Source organism: Stegodyphus dumicola, chromosome X2 (genome assembly GCF_044657685.1).
Source record: "Stegodyphus dumicola isolate Sdum_Otavi_A_Nest chromosome X2, ASM4465768v1".
In the NCBI taxonomy this organism is placed as follows: domain Eukaryota; kingdom Metazoa; phylum Arthropoda; class Arachnida; order Araneae; family Eresidae; genus Stegodyphus; species Stegodyphus dumicola.
Genome location: NC_140781.1, coordinates 146,760,052 through 146,783,643, shown reverse-complemented (window position 1 = coordinate 146,783,643; position 23,592 = coordinate 146,760,052). Strand labels below are relative to the sequence as shown.

General features: G+C 33.6%; 1 protein-coding gene across 1 annotated transcript in view; it reads left to right on the top strand.

The window, feature by feature from the left end:
• LOC118204312 (uncharacterized) overlaps positions 1 to 5,386 on the top strand; it is a 39,033-nt gene extending 33,647 nt beyond the window's left edge. The window contains exon 2 of the mRNA XM_035376645.2: positions 625 to 5,386. Coding sequence (XP_035232536.1) covers positions 1,263 to 3,161 — 1,899 coding nt within the window. The 5' untranslated portion in view covers positions 625 to 1,262 and the 3' untranslated portion in view covers positions 3,162 to 5,386. The remainder of the gene's footprint in view (positions 1 to 624) is intronic.
• The last annotated feature ends 18,206 nt before the right edge of the window (positions 5,387 to 23,592 follow it).

Here is a 23,592-nt window from a genome sequence, read left to right as displayed (position 1 = left end):
AAGCCGATTAATAGGCGATCGGTCGGTAGACGTTGGTGATGAAAAGCTGATTAATAGGCTACCGGTCGGTAATGTGTTAACACTGCGCTAAAACGAAAATCATGCCACGCATACGCTAGAATTATACAACGTTGAGCAGAAAAGACCGTATTTACACATCCATTTCGATCAAAATCATTCCTTCTCAAAGATAACAAAATAATCAGAAGACAAAGGTGTTATATTTGAACTACTGCCCAGAACTCTCCGGATGACTCAATATTTCGTATAATTAACCATAATAAACAAAATAATGCAAGAATTTTATATTTATCACATCAGATAAGCTATTTTAAAAAGTAAGCAGTTAAGGAAGTTTTTTTTTTTTTTTTTGGATATATATATATATATATATATATATATAATTGAAATAGAATTGTAAAGCCAACTAGTAATGAGACGTAAGACCTAATATATATATAAGATTGCTTTGGTGTTTATATTAACCGATCTATTAAGAAAATGAAACCGTATAAATATAATAATTTAGTTATTAATTTACAGAGTTGTAAATATGTTTATGTGTATATATATTGACTTTATTGTACTTAATTCTATTTTGAAGTATACTTTTTTTTTATACAGACAGACGCAAGCAGAAGAATTTGATGAAGAGAAGTATAATGATACATCAAAAGAATTTTTCAACTGCTTCTACCAAATCTGAAATTATAAAAGTTGTTTCATAGTAAATCACATTTCAGGAATAAAATAAAAACGAAGCTGATACAAGTACAAATTTCCATTTTTACAAAACTGGATATGTTTTTTATCTAAGAGAATTCATGCCTTCTCTCTATTTTCTTTTATCCTGTTATATAATATCTGAAACCTGCTCATTTTTACAAAATTAAGATGTTTGAAGTTTTTCCCTTGAAAACAGTTCAAGTTTTCATCCTCTGAATGCAACTAAATGATATGTACACGATAATGTCGAATATACTGCTCCTTTCTGCTTTTTCAACAAACTCGCACTCCTACCTGCGAATAAATAAGCTAACACGAATGGTAATTAGTCATGATATTAATCAGAAAAAATTAGATAAAATGGTAAATTTAGAACAAGCTTAGATGAAGGTTTAATTCTGAGAAAACAGTAAAATAATTAAACAACATTTAATTCGTGTTTATTTTACATCAACAGCGCATAAAGCTTTTCGTGGGAAGAAAATAAAGCAATATTTGTAAAGAATATTTTAAGACAAATATTTTGACTCATTAAAATGCCTGGATTGATGAAAACTACATTTTTCATGACAGTGTTTTTGGTTTTTTCCAGTTTATATTTTTTACATACATTTTATCAGCAAACTACTGTACCTCTGAAGATACTGAAGGTTAAAGTCGCCTATTCAGTTCTCAATGAAACGAATGAAGGTTTCCTTGTGTATACACCAGGTTGTCGAATTCCGAAATTTGATCCCTATGATTTTACCGTAAGACGATTTTATGTTAAAACTCCATACGTATACGACTGTGGACCAAAGAAATCAGTATTCAAGGTTAAGAGAAATGGTATTGTTTCCGTTGATGAAGATATGTTCTACAAACAATACAAGGTAATGAAAAATCAGACAGATTGTTACTTTTACCCGATTTTAAGGAAAAACAAAGTTCGTAAGCCTGACGACACATTTATGCTGGGTAAAGAACATGATATGATCTTCGATCTGCCAATTGAAGACGATTTCATAATTTTGAAATGCAAAACAGGAAATAAAACTTTAGTTTCCACAGCTTTGCTTTTAACGCCAATTAAACCCAAAGTTGAACAAAGATGTGAAAGCGCAATAAAAAGTGCAAGTACCTCTGAAGAGAAATTGAGCGTTATTATAATAGGCATAGATTCCATATCAAAACTAAACTTCATAAGGTACTTTCGTAACTCCTTAAAATTTTTACGGAATAATCTGTTTGCGATTGAACTGAACGGCTTCACTAAGGTAGCAGATAATACATATCCCAACTTAATTCCATTTTTAACAGGACGCCACAGGAATCATTACAAACCTAAAGAAAGAAAATATGCATTTTTTGATGATGTCGATTTTGTGTGGAAACGATATTCTGCGGCTGGTTATAGGACATTATTTTCTGAGGACGCTCCCACTATGGGAGCTTTTGTTCTGAATAGACGAGGATTTAAAAATCCGCCAACTGATTACTATAGTCATCCTTTTTCTGTAGCTGTTGAATTGCTCAATATGAGAAGCAGAACTCACTGCATTGGTTCAGAGCTAGAAATGAAAGTTTATTTCGATTACGTGAGAAATTTCATATCAACATTAGATGGTAAGCCAACTTTCGCTTTTACATTCATTGCAAGATTAACTCACGATATCTTAAAGTATGCTGGATATGCAGATAAGCCATCATATGAATTACTCAAAGATTTAAAAGACTATGGAGCAATAAACCAATCTTTATTAATATTTTTCAGTGATCATGGTATTCGTTTCGGGGACATTCGCAAAACCTATATTGGTAAAATTGAAGAAAGAATGCCATTCATGTTCCTTTCATTCCCTGAATGGTTCTTTAGGAAGTACCCAAAATTTGCAAAGAATCTGGAATTAAATAAAAATCGTCTGACCACCCCGTATGATATACATGCCACTCTTTTACACCTTTTGGATCTTAAAAGAGAATCATTTTTCACTTTACATGGACAAAGTTTATTAACCGAAATACCCGCAGAGAGGACATGTAGTGATGCCATGATTGCTAAACATTGGTGTGCTTGTCAAACTCATAAACTGATAGCAACCAATGATTCAAATGTTCGACAAGCAGCTTTAGCAGTAGTCCGAAAAGTAAATATTCTTCTTAAGCCTTTTTTCAAACTCTGCGTTCCTTTAAAATTAGGAAAAATCCTAGATGCTCGAATTGTAATAACCAACGAGGATCTGCTTCCAGTAACAACAAAAGATTATTTAATAACAATACTCGTGACTCCAAGTGGGGCTGTTTTTGAAGCAACAGTTCAAAGAGAAAAGAAGAATCTATATAAAGTATCAGAAGAAATTAGTCGAATAAATAAATATGGTAATCAATCAGATTGCATACATGAACCCATACTTCGTAAATACTGCTACTGTAAAAGCTTTCTTTTGAGAAGCTGATTATTGTTATATGGCTAATTAAATGCGTTCGTTAATAATGAATTTCTAATCCCATTTTTAAAAATCAGAAAGTTCTCCAGCATCTAAAGAAAGCCAAAATATTATCGTGAACCGTTCAACATTTTTTAAACTGTGAAAAGACATTTACTAATGAGCCCTAATTCTTCTATGATGTGTGCAAGAATTATCAACGAGAACGTACTAGAAAAAAAATACGTATATTGGATATAATTGAATAAGTTTTATTAAACTATAATAAACTAAAAATGTTATAATAAGGTGAAAATCATTTGTCCCTTTGTTTGGATTACCTTGGATTCTCTTACGAATTACATGCCAAGCACACGAGCATTGTCCACTAAATAAGCTTTCCTTTTCAGCTAGATTGGAGAATCTTATTGCCTCATAAAATGTTTGTCATGAATAATAGTTACACTGTTTACATACTTCCGAATGCAACTAATGGATACTGCCATTTGTCCAAACGCTTCATACCTTTTTGAAACCTGCCAAAAGATGCAGTTTATGTTGCAGAAACGGCAGTATTTGACTCCTTCCCCAGTCCTTGAAGCTGACGGAAATCATTCACAACAAATTAAATCTGTAGTATGGACCGATATCATCGATAAGATCCTCAAATCTGCAAGACTTGTGCGTATTCATCAAAGTGAAACAAATATCATTTACGAATAGAGGACGGTAACGAGGTAAGTAATATAAAATCGAAAAGATTGCAATGAAAATTTCCATCTGTATAAGGTTGAATGATAATGAACAGCAAACACCATTCTCACTGTTATAGACAATCAAACAGAAGAACACCATTTGCTTCTCAAATAAGACGACCAACAACAGATTCTCAAAAGATTGAATCATTTTGAAATTTTTGTACACTGTAAAATCATAGTACAGGATTTACATGCTTTGATTTTTGCGTTTTATAAGAACCAATTTTTCGTCGTAAGTAAAAATATAAGTTGGAGAAACCATTATCTTTATTCTGATACTGCATCAATCATTCCAAATTACTGCCTGTTCTTGCTTAAAGATGATCAGTCCTGAGTTGTCATGTGTAATCTCTTTGCAGTAGGTTTACCTGGGATTGCGTGCATTTTTTCTAATCAGTAAAATCCATAACTGCACTACTCGGCAAACTTTAAGTCTTCTGACACTTTATTTACTTTGTCTCTCTTTTCATGAGCATTATTTTTTACTTTTAATCACATACTGGACAGTTGGTTTCGTGGAAGTACACACAGGTCATATTAGCCTGAATGGTCCAGTTGATGGTATTTTATCTAGCTCCGGTCTTACAGCTGTAACCTTGGATCTCACCAGCAATAACACTTGGTTAAACTGAGAAAATCCCATAGAAAATAATTCACTGCTTTTTGGAAACCATTTGCACCATTTGTACTGCCATGGCAAACTAATTATGCACATATTACAGGTTTTGGTAAATTTCAGTGTTGGAAAACCATTTGCTCATTCGTTTCAGCTAAAGCTTTCCTTTCTTCATTGAGTCTCCTCACACTCTTACTGCAGTCTTGTTGGAAAAAGACTTATGCAAATGTGACCCCTCTATTTTTTTCTGGCAAATTTCTTTTCCATTTCAGCTGCAAACATGCATGTACTCATGTCGCATGAAGAACACATAATTATGCACAACTGAAATAAGGAGTTACTTTCGCATTATATCACACAGCTGTGTTAATGTCCTTTGTCTAATAGACTTGGAAAGCTTATTTATCGAATGTACTTTGCTCAGAAGATGCATGGGTAAAATATGTTTTTAATACTTAATAGCAAATGTTTTTAATACTTAATAATACTGTTTTTAATACTGTGTTACTATTTCTGAAAAAGAGAAAATTATTTTTCTAAATCCAAAATATATATGCTAAGGTTAAAGTATTTATAGCTGTTCAATAAATAGTTAAACTTATATAGGATATAACATACAAGATTTCCATTACTTAATCGTCAATTCTGTAACATCTTGCTTTTCCTGTCATTTGTGTAAATCTTACAAAAGAGAGCTACCTCCTATATTTTTATTTTATGTAAAAAAGGATCAAGACGAAAGAATGTTGAGCGAATATTAAATCTTCCTGACGGCCACCTAATCAGATGAAAAAAGATATTCCAATTGATTAAGCAGTTTATGCAATGTATACCGTTTATTAGTACCTGAATGTGTATGGTTCTGAATAAACTGCCATTTGTTCTTATAGCTGTGTCATATGTGCATCATCCTCAAACATAAAATTGCTGAAAACTGATAGTCTTGCATGTAATTTACGTCAGGGAAGAAAATTTAGTTGGAATATCGTAAAACTTGAGAAAGATTTGAAATACGAGAAAAGCTAGCTGTCTTCTCGATGAAAATCGACAGGAAATTTTCAGGAGGGATCAAAATAACAGACTCAAAGGGTGCATTTCGCTACCGCTCACAGCCCCCAAAATAGAACGTATAATTTGCTACGCGTCCCCACAGTATTTGCAGCCGAAGGTCGTCAGCTCACCGACGGCCGAGCGGTAAAACTGCTGAATAATAGTAGTTTGACCCGAATATAAATCTCGATGAATGGCCTAGCTGCATGAGGGTTTCGTGTTTTATCCCTAAGCGTATCATGAAAAGGAGCCAGATTCTTTTAAAACATCCTCTAGGAAAGCATTTCTCCCCTTAAGCAGGTAGCCCTCGCGTATTGCAATCTAAATGCCATAATCTGAATAATCCATCCCAGTCCAGTGCAAGCCATAGATTAACAAACGCAACAGATCCGTAAGGTTTAAGGCATTTCTGTATTCAAGGAGTCCATGTGTGTTAGGCTCTTCTGGAATTTGATGTATACTCGCATACGCAACTTTGTGTTCCATTGTACCACCTGTTTTAAGCATCATGACATCTTGCCGACCTTTATCCAATGTTGACTTGTATTTCTTAGCAATTGCTGCTAAGGATTTTATTATTCATCATTATAAGCAACTGTCGTACAAAGCGCTTGTCAATGTACTTTGAAACCGTGTCCTTTATTGGATATTTCTACATCCCCTCCATTAGTGATATCTATGGCATAATAAAGATTGCATACCAAAATCAGCAAATCGTACAATGTACTTATTATTCTAGAATACTGTCGGTAGAATAGAACTCGCGCTCTGTATCACACCGCTCAATTTATAATCACTGCCGTATGGCATGCATGCCACCAATCAGGAACGTGTCTTATTCACGCAGTGACCTTTGTAACTCACAGACACATTATGTTTTGGCAAATGTTAAAAGCGAAATGCCGCACTTTGCACCTGTTGTTTTGTTCACATGCTTAATCAGCCTGAAAGTTTGGTGGTGATTGTCGTCAGGAAATCTTACAGCTTTGTTTTGAGTAGTCTTCTTTATGATTTAAAAGAAATCTAAGTAAAAAGTTTTAGGTAAATGGTTTTATACCTTAACGTTTTGTTTTACTTAAAATTAATTTTTAATATCATTTAAAGTGCTAACGAAATTAAATATTAAAATAGTTGCCTTCGTTATATGAACGCCCACTCCCCCTTCTAATGAAAATTTTTATTTTCATTTTGCCCAAGTTTTACCTAACTTTTCTTCACTTCTTATAAATTTTAACTGAGTAATCATATCACATCAAAGCTTAAGTTTAACAAAAATGAAAAGTAAAGAATCATGTCCATGGTAAAGTCGGTTTTTTAAAGGAAAAATGAAATACGCTCTAAAAATTTAATTGACTTGTAGCCGGATAAGAAAGTCATGATGACTTTTATCAGCATTTACTTATAAGCTGAATGATTAGGTTGAATAAAAGTGATTACTTGTGTATTTATCATTCGAATAAATATTAAAAAATGGAAAATAATTTTATAAAAATTTTAAAATATAATGTATTTTTTTAAAACAGAAAAATAGTAGCGATGCCCTTAAGTGCTGTAATAAGTATGCTGAAAAATTATTTATGCAAATTAAATCAGTTGTATCTTAACGACTTATGTTTAAATAATAGATATAGGCTAAAGACGGTCGTCAACATCTAGTATTTAAAAATTTCCTTCATTTAATTTTTATTTTCTGCTGTTGCTAGTGTAGCATCGTAATGATCCCGCTCAGTAACTGAATTAAAGGAAGCTTTACTTTCGCTATCGAATCTCTCCAAATAGAGTGGATGGACAATGAAATTGAAATACTGCCAACTAAACAGCGCAGTATTATAATGCAGATCTGGGCAAATACGAACTAATTTATAACTTCTAGTCTTGTTTAAATGAAGGCAGAATTTCGTAGATCTTAGATCATCCTTCATTAATAAAATACGGTAACTTCTGAAAAACTGAAAGATGTTTGGTGAAGAAACTAATAGATGGATAGATCCATTTTCAATAAAATATCGTTGCCGACAAGACTTAGAAGTGCAACGCCCACATAACATGTTTTAAGATTGTACGTGCATTTTTTTACCTTCCCGATATATTTCGTTATACATAAATATATTATACACCATGCCCACGAACGTCCTTACCAGGTATTTATTTTATCAAGCATTAGTCTTTGGCATATACTTCCATACTTTCATACTTATAGGCACATACTTTTGTAAGTGAAGGTTATTATATATTTAGATAATGTTTGTAATCATTATAAATTTAGATATATTTAATAACTAGATTTCTTCACAGTAATATTCACAAGAGTTAATGAATGAATAAATCCTTCATTTCCAAATACATATATAAATAAATTAACGAATATTTACGCTGTCAAAGGAAAATACATGCTTTGGGCAAGGGGTGTGCATAAATAAACATATATGTATAATATTTTTCATTTTCGGCTCGTGCAAGCCTTTAATTTCTGTGGATTCACTACATGTTTCGAGTAAAGTAATTTACAGTAATTAAGCATAGATCAGACTTTTTTACATAAGAAATATGTACAAATATAAATTCAATGAAAATTACATGCACAATTTTTTATACGCAAAGTCATTATCCCCTCAAAATTTCTCCACGAAGGCATCTCTCCCTTTAGGCAGACAGCCCTTCGATGCCTTACCCTATTTGAAAAACGTAACCTCACCTGTGTGCCTAATTACAAATACTTTAATAATTTTTATTTACATTTAGACATTAAGTTTTAAACTTTTGACTTTAAAACACATTCTTGGATACGTTCATTATCAAATTAAAGTTTTTTGATAAATATGTTTTGGCAGAGCTTCTAATACCACTCCTAGCGATTTTACCCAGTGTTATAGTTATCTGATAATATAATAAATAACAACTATCCATTTCACATTTAAACTATAGCCCCACTGTCATCAGATAGCAATCTTGATTGGCTTACGATGCATAATATTGCTTCAATTTTACTACTTAGTTATAAGGAAACTGAGGTTTAAAATGCGTTGTAATTTGCGCTATTTCGACAGTTTTAAAAGTAAATTAAAGTATTTCTCATTCTTTACGCATAACATAAATATTTTGCTAAAATCTATATTTTTGTAGCCCAGTAGCTTAGAATTTTATAAAACAAATTCATAATCAAAATCGCTGTTATTGTACCCTGTGGTTATGTTAAGAGACATCAAATGAAGAGTTTAGCCAAAAAAAGGCAATGATTTGGGGATTTTTATTATGATCTGGAAACTTTTGATAGTGAAATAGAACTTTCATAAAGTTTTTCTTGAAAGCAGAAAGTGAAGATCAGTAACTTGAAGGAGCTAATATAGGCTAATATAGATAGAAAAAAAAAAAAAAAAAAAAAAAAAAAAGAAAGCATGCTCTTCTTATAACCTTATGTCAGCCATTATTAGAAGTATTGATGAATTCTTGTTTAATACCTTGCGCCGGCTAAAAAATTCAGTTTGCTCAACAGTGATTGTTTGAATAGGCTATGTGAATTGAATGTGAACCGGAAACTAGTTTAGGAAAAAAGAATGGAAAGAGATATCAAATTCTAGAATGATTTGGCGTAGACGAGGAAGAAATTATTGTAGTCTAAGTTAAAGCCCAAGTTAACCAAATATATATATCTGAGAAAAACTGTATAGGTTCAATAAGCTGTGTCTGTAAACTGTAGGTGAAAAAAAAATTAAGCCTGAGATGTAAACCTATCTTTTGTTCTTAATGCGAAAAGAATGTAAGAATTGGTGTAACCAATCAAATTAAAGAATGATAAAAAATAAAATAATAAAAAATATAATAATCTATTAATCACTCTTTGTTTAATATTTCAAACAGAACTTTTGAAGGAGTTAGTATTTAAAACACTAAACCGGGATATATACATATATTATGTATGTTCAGTCTCTATTCCTATTCTCCGAGGGTGCAACCATTTGCTTAATTATGTTAGAGTCCATTGCTTAGTTATTCATTTATGACAATGCATATGAGGGCTATTTCATTGAGCGGATGCTTATCTTGGTGGAGGATTTCCTAAAGGAAACCTGAGACTTGTTACGGATGGAGAAAAACCACAAAAGGCACATTTCGCACATTCGCATTCTAGACATTTCGCTGGAATTCAAGATCTTGGGTCGACACAGGGGGAGACAATCGAGTACAAACTTAATATTCTCAATCTAAAGTCGTTTTTTTCTCCTCCCCCCTCTCAGCTTGGATCATGGCTACGTCCATGACGAAAATCGTGAAAGCAAACATATAATTAGAAGAATCAGTTAATAAAAATTATACAACGCTTTCTAGTAGCAATGATTTTGAAAATCTTACATTTCTGCGCACGTCCAAAAACTGCATTTTCTGAAGTTATAAGTACCTGCTACTGTACCCACAGCAGCAGTTAAAAATTAATTAGTATTAATTGCTTAGCATTTATTTAACTGATTTAAGTTTTCAAAATCTTTAAAATGTAAAATTATTAATAAAAACTAATTATGAACTGAGATATAGGCATGAAAATTATTTTTTAAGAATTTCCTATTTTTATTAAGAGTACCTTAAATTTATGATTTAATTTATGCACAACTAAGTAAAATTTTTGAAAAAGAAATGCAGAATTATCAGCGTTGTTTTCCTAATTAACTAATTAAGATATTTGTAATGAATTCTTTAAGAAAAGATTATGTCTAAAGCTATCACTTCGCAATGTTTTTGCGACGTCAGCAAATTGTCAGAATGTTGCCGCAAAAGTTTCACATCTCGGTTACGTAATAAAGACATTGGATAAGCGATCAGAACTAATTGCAGATTTCCAGATCAGGCTACGAGCTCTTCGTTATGTCATCTGCTACTCGGGTATTAATGAAGTATATAAGCATCTATTACCTGTTCTAAAAATAAATTACTTTTAATTACAATCAAATGAAAAATGTGCGTAAAACAACTTTATAAAAATAAGTACCATTCTTATTACAGGTATGACATAAAAACTACTACTATAAAGGGTTTTTTTAATTCATATTGCATCAATATCTGTGGTCATCAAATAAATTATGCAACAGTACGCTTTTTACATAGTCATAGCACGAGGTTGCTACAAAAGGCCTAGAAAACCCTGCCACGATATTCTGTGGCAGGGTAGTCTGTGGCACGGTATTCTGTTACACGATATTCTGTTCTATAGTGTTAATAGTTTGACTATGATACGCTTTGACATCCCTCATCTACTGTCAAGTCAGAGTTACAATTGCTAGTACTTTCGTGCCAGATGTAGTACTTTAAAAAAAATGTTGTAATCAAATCTAGTACTTACTTCCTTTTGAGTAATATTAACAGAAAAAACATTAAACATCTGGAGACAGGAGAAAAACTGCGTTATAAAATCCCTACTTGAGATAGATTTTTTAGCATACACCCTATCAAATATAATACATCTAAATGACTACTTTTGCTTAAATATTGTTTTCGTCTACTAATTTCATCAGTAGGAAATGATATAATCGGGAAATATTTGTGGGAAAATGATAAATCATGGAATGTAACAAATAAAACCAATCAGGAAGATAAAGCCAGCCAACAATGTTTAGTATTGTAAAATATATCCAAAAACAAGAGTAAAAACTCCTCTTCTAAAATGACTTTAGCTGAAATTAAAATTCTATAAAAAGACACTGAGACGTTTGTATATATCTATGTTCAGCTCTTAACTAATTTTTGAAACGAATAAATTTCAAAGTTTTAGTAATAAAAGGTACAGTTTTTCCAAATTCTGAAATATGCTAATCAAACTGTTCTTGGATTATAATGACACTTGGTTTGAACCTTTCAAACTTTATCGAAAACAGCTATGAAATTCTTGATAGAAACATTGAGTAAAAGTCAAGAATTCATGGCATTTAAGAACTTTTTTTTTAAATGAAGATGTAAGAAAACAGGCGTCTCTTATTGTAACAATATTATATTTGTTGAAACTGCGTAATGCTTCTCTCATTCGTCAGCTGCAAGTGAAAGAATATTTCCAATCGAGACAATAAATAAGAAATCAACTAATGTTCCTTGAAGAATTATTTCTTTTGACGAAGGACAAATTAAAACATTCGTCAGCGGCAGATTCTATTTCTTAAAACTTAATTCATCAAATTCTATTAAAAGTAATGATAAATAATGCCAAAAACATTTTGTAGGCAAAAATGCATGGAATTAACATAAATAAAGCATCTATTTGTAAATAGCATATGAAACAATAAGAATAGAAAAATTAAATGACTAAAAATATAAGCATCATAGATGAATACAGTAAAGTGAGTTTTAGCCTATATCATTTATATTTGTTGGACATAAGTAAATTTACTTCCGAAAAGTCTTACTTTGAGTTCTCGTATGATAATAAGATTAAAATGCTCTAAGACAGTGAACAAAACTATGTGGAAATTCAGTACTTTTTTTTTTTTTTTTTTTTTTTTTGTGTGTGTGTGTGTGTGTGTGTGTGTACTGCCTTTTCATTGCGTAAATGTGAGCAAAATATTTTTTCTAGTTGGTAACTTTGCATCTAACAGACTTATAAACTGGATTAGCTTTCTAAGACACCATAAAGGATCTACTATATAGAAATCATGGTTGGCATACCGAAAATTTCTCTGACAATCTGATGAAATTTCTATACAAAGCTCAAAAGTGCCTATATTTCTGTTCTTGAAAAATAAATGGATGCTATTTTCTGGTGCGTTTTTTCCCTTTCCTTTCAAGCTCTAAGTCAGAATAAGTTATACGTACGATTTTATTTTACCACAAATATAGCTTCACATATACATCGCTACCTTCTCTCAAATATTTATTATTTTAGCTAGTTGGTTTGGATTATTTGATTTTGACAAAGTATACAATAGATAAACGTAGTAAATGTATCCCTAGTAACTAAAAAACATAGCTTCTTGGCGGTTTTCGAGATTCCTCGTAGATAATGCAAGGGTTATCTAATTTTCATCATAAAACTTTGGGGTATGAGCAATAAAATCTCACCAATCAATCCTCAGAAACTCACCACCAGGTGTGCCCACCAATGGTGCAGGATTATCAGCCATCTTTAACACTAATACCTCAATATTTCAGTTAGCCATAAACAGAAAAGAGTAAATATTTGCTTAATTTTGTTGTACAAGGGTGAATTCCCGAAAAGAGGTTACAAGGGTAATAAAAAAATTATTTATTAACAATGGGTATAAAATATAACAGCGGAATTAAGAGGCATACTTGCGTATCATTTTTCCACTTAACCACCATATCTATTTAGGCATTTATCTGAATGCAGGTCCAACTTGTTTAATCCGGCTTAGTAGAAGAAACGTCCCTGCCCATTCAGCCAGTTCTCTGCGGCTGTTTTCTTATCAATATCTGAAAAGACCCCCATTCCAGGTAAATGTTCCTTCAATTTTGGAAAAAAGAAAATAGTCGTTGCCTACTAAAACCTGGCTGTATGGGGGGGGGATGACTCTAGACTTGTCACTTTTGCAGTAATTCTTGAGTTCGGGGAGCAATATGAAGCCGAGCATTGCCATGCGAGAGGATACCATCACTCAACACACCAGGCCGCTAGCATCGGATGGCATCACGTAACCTTGTCTAAGTGGCCCAATAAACGATCAGCAATAACCTTGTGGCCACGCTCCAGGTACTCGATCAGGACAAGGATTAGCGGTTCGAATCTCCGCGTGAGACCACTTTTTGAACGTCTTTGCCGCTTCAATCGCTCTGATATGTTTACGAACTTACTCTACCTACCCGCACATCCGCCTACACTCTGGATAATTACTCTTCAAACGTTGACTAACTTTTGCGGAGGATCCACCTACGTATTAGTTTTGTACACGCTTTATAGTGAATGAATAGAATTCTCGATATATAGCTTTCCGTAAGAACCTATGTTATATTGAGTGCCCCTGAGTGTTATTTAATCATCATATTAAATCAAAATTGCACATATTCTATTCCCAATAGATTGAATTTTTAGTTTAGGTAAAGCAAACGAGGTGTATCTGATTGAAATCACTCGAATCCCTCTTCCCGTTACACTAAACTTCCTCAGTAGACATTCGGCTCGAGTTTGAGTTCATAAAATTATGGTAAGCATACTTGAACTACCTGCCTACGGGCAAAAAAGAGGTACCTACGAAGAGGATTTTCTGCATGTTACGTTAACTTAATTGATTGAGACCAAACACATAAGGGGAACTGAGTGCTGTGACTGAATGACCCACGAAAACCGTCATTAAGCCAGCCGGTTAGCAGGAATTTGGTTAGGTTAGGTTAGGTTATTTGAATAAGACAATACGCGCAAGGGCTATCTGCGTAAAGGGAAAGACGCCTTCCTGGAGGACTTTCTAAGAAAAACTGGCTCGTATTCACATTACACATGGAGAAAACTCCGAAACCCAACTATTCAACTAGCCCGTTCGCTGCGATTGAATTCAACCACAAGGTCAACTAGGAGTGCTCACCATAATTTGAAGCTCGTTCGAACTGCCAATATTCAGGAGTGTTAAACGCTTGGAAACTTGTGAGTTGATTTTCGGATACAGAGATTTTAAATTCCTCGTTCCTACAAACACGCTACAATCACAGTTTCCGATATTCAAACCAAAGGCAACGGAGTGAAGCTTTGTTGTTGTTGTTGTTGTTGTTTGACTAATCTCACTTGTTGAACCTAATCAGAATACGCCCATGAATTTTATCTTTGCAAGGAGCGCAAGACTGCACCTGCCGTTGGCAAGAGCCTTAGGCACAAAGTCATTATACATTTACAGCTTCCATGCCTTCTTCGGGATTTAAGCTGGGCCCTTCGTTGCGGTAGTCAGAGTCACTAACCACTATTCCGTTAGACGGTAGCGGAATGCTGGCTTGTCGTATGGGCATGATGAACATTTTCTTGGCCCCGCGAAAGTAGACGCCCATATACTTGCTCAGTTTAGTTTTACTCTTTAGAAAAGGTGAGAATCTTGGAACACTCTAGAAACCGAGGGATTCACAATCTTTTTAAAATGGCAATGCTCATCAGCAGGAGAATCAGTCACCTCTCACCAAACATAATATAATACAGAGTTAACTATTTGAAATGGAATACTAAAGTTATACAAGGAAAAAAACGTTTAATAAATTTACAGTGAAATTCAGAATTTACGAATTGATGTACTATTTTTAAAACGTAACCGAGTCGAACTGCTATTATTCAACGATGTTATCACTAACAGGCTGACTTTCGGCTAAAAACATCGTAAACTCTGCATTGCTGCAAGGAAACTACAATAAAAAAAATCCGGGTCTATTGTGAGATTTGAACCCAGAGAAAACGACAGTGTCGTTTTAACGCGTGGACAACTTAGACATTTTCCGGTGGCCTAACGAAAATGCCCGTATTATGGCTCTATTTAAAGGTATTCTCGAGAATGTTAGCGTAAGTGAGGGCCTCGAAACACTATAGAAAACCCGAAGATATATAACTTTGTTAATCTCCGTAGTGTTCTTCAATGAAGGGGGCGCGAGTTCAGAAATTATAGATAAATATAGACCGTTCTGTTAAGGCAGCCCTGCCAATGAGCGGGGAAAATCAGCTAAACACAATACTTTCAGAGCGACTTATTTCAAATGGGATATTGAAGTTATGCAAGAGCATTTTTTCATATATGTATATGAAATTCAGAATTTATGGACCTGTATACTATTTTTTGAAATAACACAGCAAAACAATGCAGTTCTTAAGGGGTTTTGTTTTCGTTTATTCGCGAGTGACAGCTATTTGAACAAGCGGAGGAATGCTTTTCATGCTTTGGAAGGGTTAGGTTGCGTTAGATAATTTAAATATGGAAAAGCACATGAGAGCTATCTGCTTAAGGGATGAGATAACTTCGTGGAGAACATTGCAAGGTAAACCGACTAATATTCATGTTAAACACGGGCGGGGGGCGAAGGAAGGACAACCACGAAAACTGATAGTGCACTCAACCCCTTCACCTAATGTTCGATTCCAGGTCGAACTATCAGTACTCGACAACGAGAGTCTCTGCCAAATTGGCTCATATTTACACTACGCATGGATGGAAACTGTGGAAACACTCATATAATCAAACTTTTGGTCGAAATTCGAATCTACATTGAATTACTAATATTCAACGGGTTTACCCACTCAGCCACTGTCTGTAATCGTCAGGTAACAAAATCGACTACAGAACTTTCATTCGCATTTATAAGTGCAGCATTGTACAAAGATAAACTTTAAAGGTGGCAAAGTAAAGAAATGTGAAAGCATTGCAAAATCAGTACTAAAAGTATTATATGCAGATACCAAGGTCATAATGAAACAGGTATATCCGTTGCTTGTACCTGCGGTTCAAAGCGCTCAAGTAATAGAATGTGGGATTATGAACAAATCTCATCTAGTCTCTGCTCTCGACACTAAAAACTGCTAACTTCACAAAAAATTATGATTTTCGTGTTTTCAAAGTTCGTATGAAAAGCGCTTCATGACGAACTATCAGATAAATGTCTCCTCTTTAAATAGCTTTTTTAATGCCTTCACTGGCGAATGTATGGAATCATGCATGTTCCAAATCCTTAGTTTCTTTGCGATAAAAATGGAGAAGAAAATTCTTTTTACAAGAATTGTAAGCATATATTTTGCCTTAGGATGAGGCCCCCCTCCCTGCTCAGGAAATGTCTGAAATTATCAATGAAGGCAAAAACCTGATTGTGACTTATTTACTGGTAACGGATCCTATGGCATACACTGGTTCTCATTTACTTATATGCTTCCCAAAACTATACGGTAGAATCTTTCAAGCGCGCTTTAAATTAAGGTTGCTAATTCAGTTTAAAAGCTTTTAATAAATATTTTTGAGATCCGTTTCTACAGGAAGAATACTTCTATTAAGGTGTGAAATGGAGTTCAACTATCACTGCGATTTATTTCCTTCCTGCGAGATATCACGAAATTAGCTTGAATTTCACAAAAATTTAAAATGAGCTTTTTCTGCCTAAACATTAACACACGGATTCACTAAGCCATTATCATGTGTCTCAGCACATGAAAATAAACTGAAGAACAAAAGTATAAAATTTTTAATGTTTGCAAAGGCGATCAGACATGTATCAGTATTTTTTCAGGAATAAAGTATTTTATCTCAGCATATGAAAATATTGAGAAAATGTTTTGCTTCTAAAGATTGGTTTGGTTTCGTTAGGCAAAGCACCGGAGAACTATCTACCTGAGGAAATGAATGCCTTCGTAGAGGATTTCCTAAAGGAAACCGGTTTAGAACCACGTTACCGCATGAGGAAAACCAAAAAACCCCCCTTGCAGGCAGCTCGCTCCCCTGAACTTCCTCATGAAAACATCCATCCAAGATTACTTTTTTGTCTAATTTTAAATTTTACATTAGCATATTTCCGTCACATTTAGAAGGAAATGTAGTAATGATGGGAACTACGATAACACAGATAGCAATATAGCTGTGTTATAACGTCAAAATCATTTCAAGTCAGTTTTATCTTACAGGAAAGTGTAATCTTAGGAAAAGTACCTAATTTTTACAAAGACTCATCGAAAATAACTAATTCTCCTTAAATACTAAGAATATGAAAAGTTCAGTAACAGAATAATACGTTCCAAACAATTTTCTAGACAAAGATATGTACTCTATCTTGATACTTTGAGCGAACAAACGCATTTTCATCATCGTTTTCACTATAAAATAATATAAACATGAGAAAGTTTTCTATTAGGTCAGCTGAAGGAATTACAGCGATAAACTGTTCACAATGTTGTATTGAAAATGCTTACTTTGAAATCAAGAATACTGCTGTAATAGATAAGAACACAGATTTAATTTAGCGACAGAGAATAGAAAAGGCTTCTTTTTTACCGTCCTATAGAAAATTGTTAGGCCAGTGTTATCCCTATAACAGAAAAATCGCTTTTTAGAGCAAGGAAATTTGTCTAGTCGCTTCTGTATAACAACCATGCAAAAGTTTAGTTCCAGGATGCTGCACTCTAAGATATTATCAAAGTTTCAAATTAATAGAATCATTTGAATTATATTTCAACCACCAAACAAGTTTCATAAGATCCGGTTAAACAGAAACTAGAAACCGTAGCAAATAGTAGAGCTTGGCTTAGTTTGAATATTACTGGGAAAAAAAAAGATTTTGGCATCATTAATTTCATATAATGAATATTATATATTTTGTTCGAAATAAGACGCGAAAAAAAATTTTTTCTTCACTTTGTTAATATGAACTATTTACCTTTCGAATAAACAAGAAAGGGGTAAAATAAAATTACTTTTAGAAAGTCATTATTTTGTATAATTTATAGGAGCTCGAAATAAATTATATTCTTTAAAGATAACTTGAGTAGAATAGTATATAAACACATAATTCTTATTGCCCCATATAACGGCGTTGCAGTCCGAGAGCCAAAATTCATTTTTTGTACAATTATCTCTTCGAGTGTAACTTTAATCTTGAAAAAGAATTTTTATACAGCAATATTCCTTTTACAATATTTAAAATCACCCATTCGCTGGACCATTTTTACAGTGACAAAACAGAAGATTAACCAAATTTCTTACGGTTATAGAAATTTAACACAAGCATGGCAAAAAGTAATACATTGTCTCCAGTATACGAGCATCTTTATTTCACAAAATAATCAGATATTGCATAACTTCTTGAAGAATACTTTTAATGCACTAAAAGGTAAGTGAACTAAATTCTCTTTTAATGATAATAATTAAACCACATGGTGATTATGCTATAGCAATAAGATTACTACTCATAATAAACCGATATTTAATTTATGCTGGTACAATAATTATCTGAACATTGAAAATGCTTAACAAAGTAATTTCAACACAATTACTGTTGCTGATAACATTAACAAGTGTTTCACTTTACATAATGGAAATCATTTAATAAAAAGCATGATTCTTGCATTAAATTATTACTTCAAAGCATCTGTTAAGAGATAAATTATGGCGACAATAATCAGTATAATTTTCATAAATTACGTTGATTTCATACACGATTCATACATACCATATGCTGATTTACGCATTTGCCTTATCTTCAGTATAGCTATTCAGCAAGTTATTTTTAATTCACATCTTTTTCAGTTCTTCGTTTGCCATTTAATCACTACGCACTTTTACTTGAAACAAGAAATTCTAAAATATCTCACTGAATTAAAAACATTTTAAATGCATAATCCCTAACTCGTTTAAAATTCCACTCAGTTTATAAATAGACATCTCGCTCACTATGCTGCGATTCCACGATTATGTATCTCGTTGAAAATGTAATCAGACTTTATAAGTACCGAAATTGTTTAGCATCCATCACAAAAATCAATGATCAAACCTCACAGTGATTATAAATACGTCTTTCACTTGTTCCGTAGAATTTCTTCATCGCTGTAGATGTCCGTTAATAACTAAATAACTTGCGCGCTGCAAATCCTCCCAGATATCTGGTCTTTCGAAATCCACTCCAAAATTCGTCCACATTACAAATGCAATCAAGATTACAACTACATCGCCAGCACCCCTTATATTATTCATTTCGCAGAGTAAAGCTAGGTAGGTCGAAATACTACAGAAACGCAAAAAGTTGACATCGCTATAAGAACGACGAAGAATTTCGCTTTCCGATAGATACCTCATAAGTTCAGCTGGTCTATTTATAAAGAGAGTTGGGAAGAGAGCATTTAGTTGGTTATAGTCTATTAAAATATAAACAGCGGTTCCAATTTCCCTAGTGAATACGTCAAGTAAGCCAGGTGCATTCCTATCTAGAATCAAATATGGTCTCCAATGTACTCCGTGTGAATTCAAAATAAATCTCATAAGATTTTCTCCAAATAAATAAAAAGTACAGAGAGCAGGAAAAGACATCTTCTTAAACAAACTTCACTTAATCTCATGAAAAAGCAAACTCTTGACTACTACACGAATTAAAATTATGTTCTCATAACTACGGTTATAAATAACGAGTATGCAGGAGTTTTGCAAAACTATCATTTGCATACTATATTTTTTCCTATCATGCCAAGTTCTGGATAGTTTGTTCAATGAAAAACCATTTCAATTTCCTATCTTTAATTATGCATAAAATATGAAATGAAATATACTATTTGGTTACATTGCTTTTTGTATTTTATGAATGGTTATTCATTACTACTAACAGTTTGTAGATATTTTCGATGTTATGATTTTTCTATATTCAGATATTTTAATCCAATTATTAACCCTTAATGTTCGAGTATTTCATTATTTCTTTCGTTACTTCGCTATTTATTTCTATGAATTTTTAAAATTTTCTTCTTCTGCACTTCCCATAAAGAAAGACGTATCTATTTGAAAAGCAATTAAAAAATCTTCCCTTTTGAATCCCCCAAATCTCTGAAAATATTGGCGAATTGGTTGGCAGCATTTGAAACAGAATTCCTTTCCATCTATTAAGAATTGATATTAAATATTTGCTTTATGATCAGTCACTAAAGTATTTAGATTTATATACACTTATGTCCTTATATAACAGATCTAAACTTTTTCCACTTACGGATCGCGCAAAGGGATCTTCTACTGGATTATACTCCAATTACACTCATGTCCATAAATTAAGGATAATTCGGAGTTACGCGGAAATCAAACTCTAAAATAAATATTTCACCTGTAAAATCACTACACACATCTTCAAGAATCATATGCAAATTTCAGGAAGTAACCAGATGACACCGATGGTACGTCACAATGACGAGAGTGTTAAGAGAGTGATATATAAGGAATACAGGCAAAGAAGTAAAATTGTTCGCAGGCGCTTTATAAGCATTTCAGTGCAATAACCGAATAGTTATGACACAAAGGACGCATTTGGATGATTTTTTACGTGGTAGAATTATCGGCCGTCTAGAATGTGGGAGTACCCAACTGGAAGTATCAGACGAATTTGGAATTGCCCAGAGTGTCATCTCCAGGCTTTGGCAACGATTCCAAGATGATGGTAATGTGAGTAGACGTTACAGCACAGGTCGCCCCAGAGTTACAATGCCGAATGAGGACTGGTATTTGGCAGTTACTGCCAAAAGAAACAGGCGGAGCACAGCCTCAGACCTATCTCGTCAGCTTTCTTTAGCCACTGGTACGACAATTTCAAGGCAGACCGTGTACATACGCTTAGAGCAGATTAGTCTATATGCTCGTAGACCTGTCAAATGCGTTACACTTACTGCAACTCACTGTCGCATGCATTGTGGACACCGCAACAGTGGGCTTGTGTGATGTTTTCCGACGAGTCCAGGTTTAGCTTGCAGTCTGATTCTCGCCGGACATTCATATGGAGAGCTCCAGGTACCCATTACCACCAAGATAACATCATTGAACGACACCGTTACGGTGGTGCAGGAGTGCTCGTTTGGGGTTAAATTATTCTGGGTTCCAGAACTGACCTGCATGTTCAAATTGGAACCCTGACAAGCCAAATCTATCGCGACGTCATTCTGGAACAACATGTACGTTTGTTTCGGGGCGCCATGGGCGCACAATTTGTGTTTATGGATGACAACGCCCGTCCTCACCGTACAAACATCATAAGCGAATGCCTTCAATCGGAGGATATCACCCGTATGAACTGGCCAGCATTCTCACCGGACTTGAATCCAGTAGAACACGTGTGGGACATGCTTGGCCGACGAGTTGCAGACCGTCAACCTCCTCCTACATGTGTACCGGAACTTCGGAGAGCATTGCTTTTTGAGTGGTGTAATATACCCCAAGATCAGATCGATAATTTGATACTCAGCATGCCTAGGCGTTGTACGGACTGTATTGCATCGTCTGGGAGACATATAATGTATTAACAATCGTACCAACCATGTAATATTGGTTTTTTTGTAAATAGGTTTTTTGTAATTTGCTCCAGGGAGAAAAAATCGCTAATTTTTTTAATAATATCAAACACATAGCATCTATTTTTGCTCTTTACCTTTTGTTAAAGCTTTACAAATAAGTCAAATTTGTTTTGCTTCTAACTCTTCCTTTGCCTTATTTTTCATTATCCTTAATTTATGGACATGAGTGTACTTTCAAAATGGAAGAAGTACTAAATTATCGGGTAATACTGAAGTGTCGGATTTTCTTGCTGTTATGGCTTTCGTTGTATAATGATATTTCGAGTTGTCAGATCTCGGCTCGGAGGTCCTCGAAATTGAAATCAAAGGGCTGGATACCAAAGGAGATTCTACGGAGAATGATTTTCTGGTTGTGCGAGCAGAAATAAAGTTTAGTGTAAATTTTGAACATCTTCATCCGTTTCTGAATAAAAGACCTAATTTTCAATTTAAAGACCTATTAGCTTGAAATTTCTAAATTTATATGTACGGTTTAAGATGTTAAGTACATGCGCTTAAACATATGATTAGGGAGGTAATGCGTGCTTGCACTTAAAAATATTCTCTGAAATACCGGTCAGCTTTAGAGATTGGTGTCTGATGGAAGTGGTCCCCAGACGACGGTGTGATCCATACTAAATGCTTAATATCTGAATCATGTGCCTAAAGGATTAATTTTAATCAGGTTTTACGAATTTGATATAATTTTCAATGAAGCTCGTAACTGTAGGTTGCAGTTATCTTGTTTCCGTATTCTTTGTTCTGTACTAGTGAGCGTAAGTATTTATATCTTGTACTGAAAATATGATGCTTTTAAATTAAATGGCCAAAATATGGGGGAAAATGAAAATATAATGTGAAAAATTAGTACTACACTTACTCCAGGCATGACTGTAAATTGGAAAAAATAAAGGATGTTTGAATTAAAAGTGCCTGAATATCTATGGTCAAATGAAATCTAATTTGAAGACAAGTATTCGACATAGCCGCAGGCTAAGGTTACTACAGAAGGGTTAGGAAAGCCACTTCTAATGGTTACAGCCGAAAACATCGCGGCAAAAACATCGCGGACGAAAACGTCGCGGAGAAAACATCGCAGTTCTAAAACATCGTGGTACAAAATATCGTGGTAAAAAATAAAGTATCTACAAATCATCACATGACGATAGCATTGCAAACATGCTTTGTTTTTTCAGGCTTTAATAATTATAAATGGATATTCCTATAATGATTTGTGAGCACAAGCTGGAAAAAAGGATAATTTTTACTTTCATGTTTTTATTAACTAATAAAATTTTGATGATAAAGTAGGAAAAAAATTTAAGTATAGAAAATTAATGCAACTTACAGCTCTTAACAGAATTTTAAACCGACATAGTTAACTAACAAAGGTCATTAATAAATTATTTTTATAAAGTTTTTACTGGTAAATTTTCATGAAAAGTATAATCCATAAAAAGATTAGAAAAAGGAAGGTAATTAACTGCATGACCTTATCTATAAAAATAATTGATAACTTAATTGTGAAATTATTTTCTTCACTTTTGTTAATCTAATACTCTCGTAGTGAAAATTATTTCTTGTTTTGTTTCAGTTCATTTTTAAAGTGTTATTAAAGTTTTCATGCACAGCGTGCTGTCAGTTACTTGAAAGTCAGCTATATAATATTTCAGTAGGGTTTGGATTTATTAGATTATGCCAAAGCACACTACGGCTATCTGCATAAGGGGTGTGGGATTCCTTTGTGAAGTACATTCTCAGGAACTGGTTCATATGCATATTATACTTTAGAAAAATCACGAAAATCTTGAGACAGCTTTTTTTTTAAATTTTTTTTTGTTTTCTGTTTCTTAGAAATACTGTGTACTTGCAGTGAACCTTCTTGGTGGCTATCTCCCTAAGACGAACAGTGTTTTTGAGATCAATCTGGCTTTTTAAGCAAGAAGAAAGGAGATTAGGAATTTGGCGAACGCTGTTTCCTCCAGTCCGTGAAGGTTAATATTGAAATTAACAACAAACGTTTTTACAACTTTTTATTAAACATTTCCAAACATCCATGCCTTCTCCGGGACTCGAGCCCATACC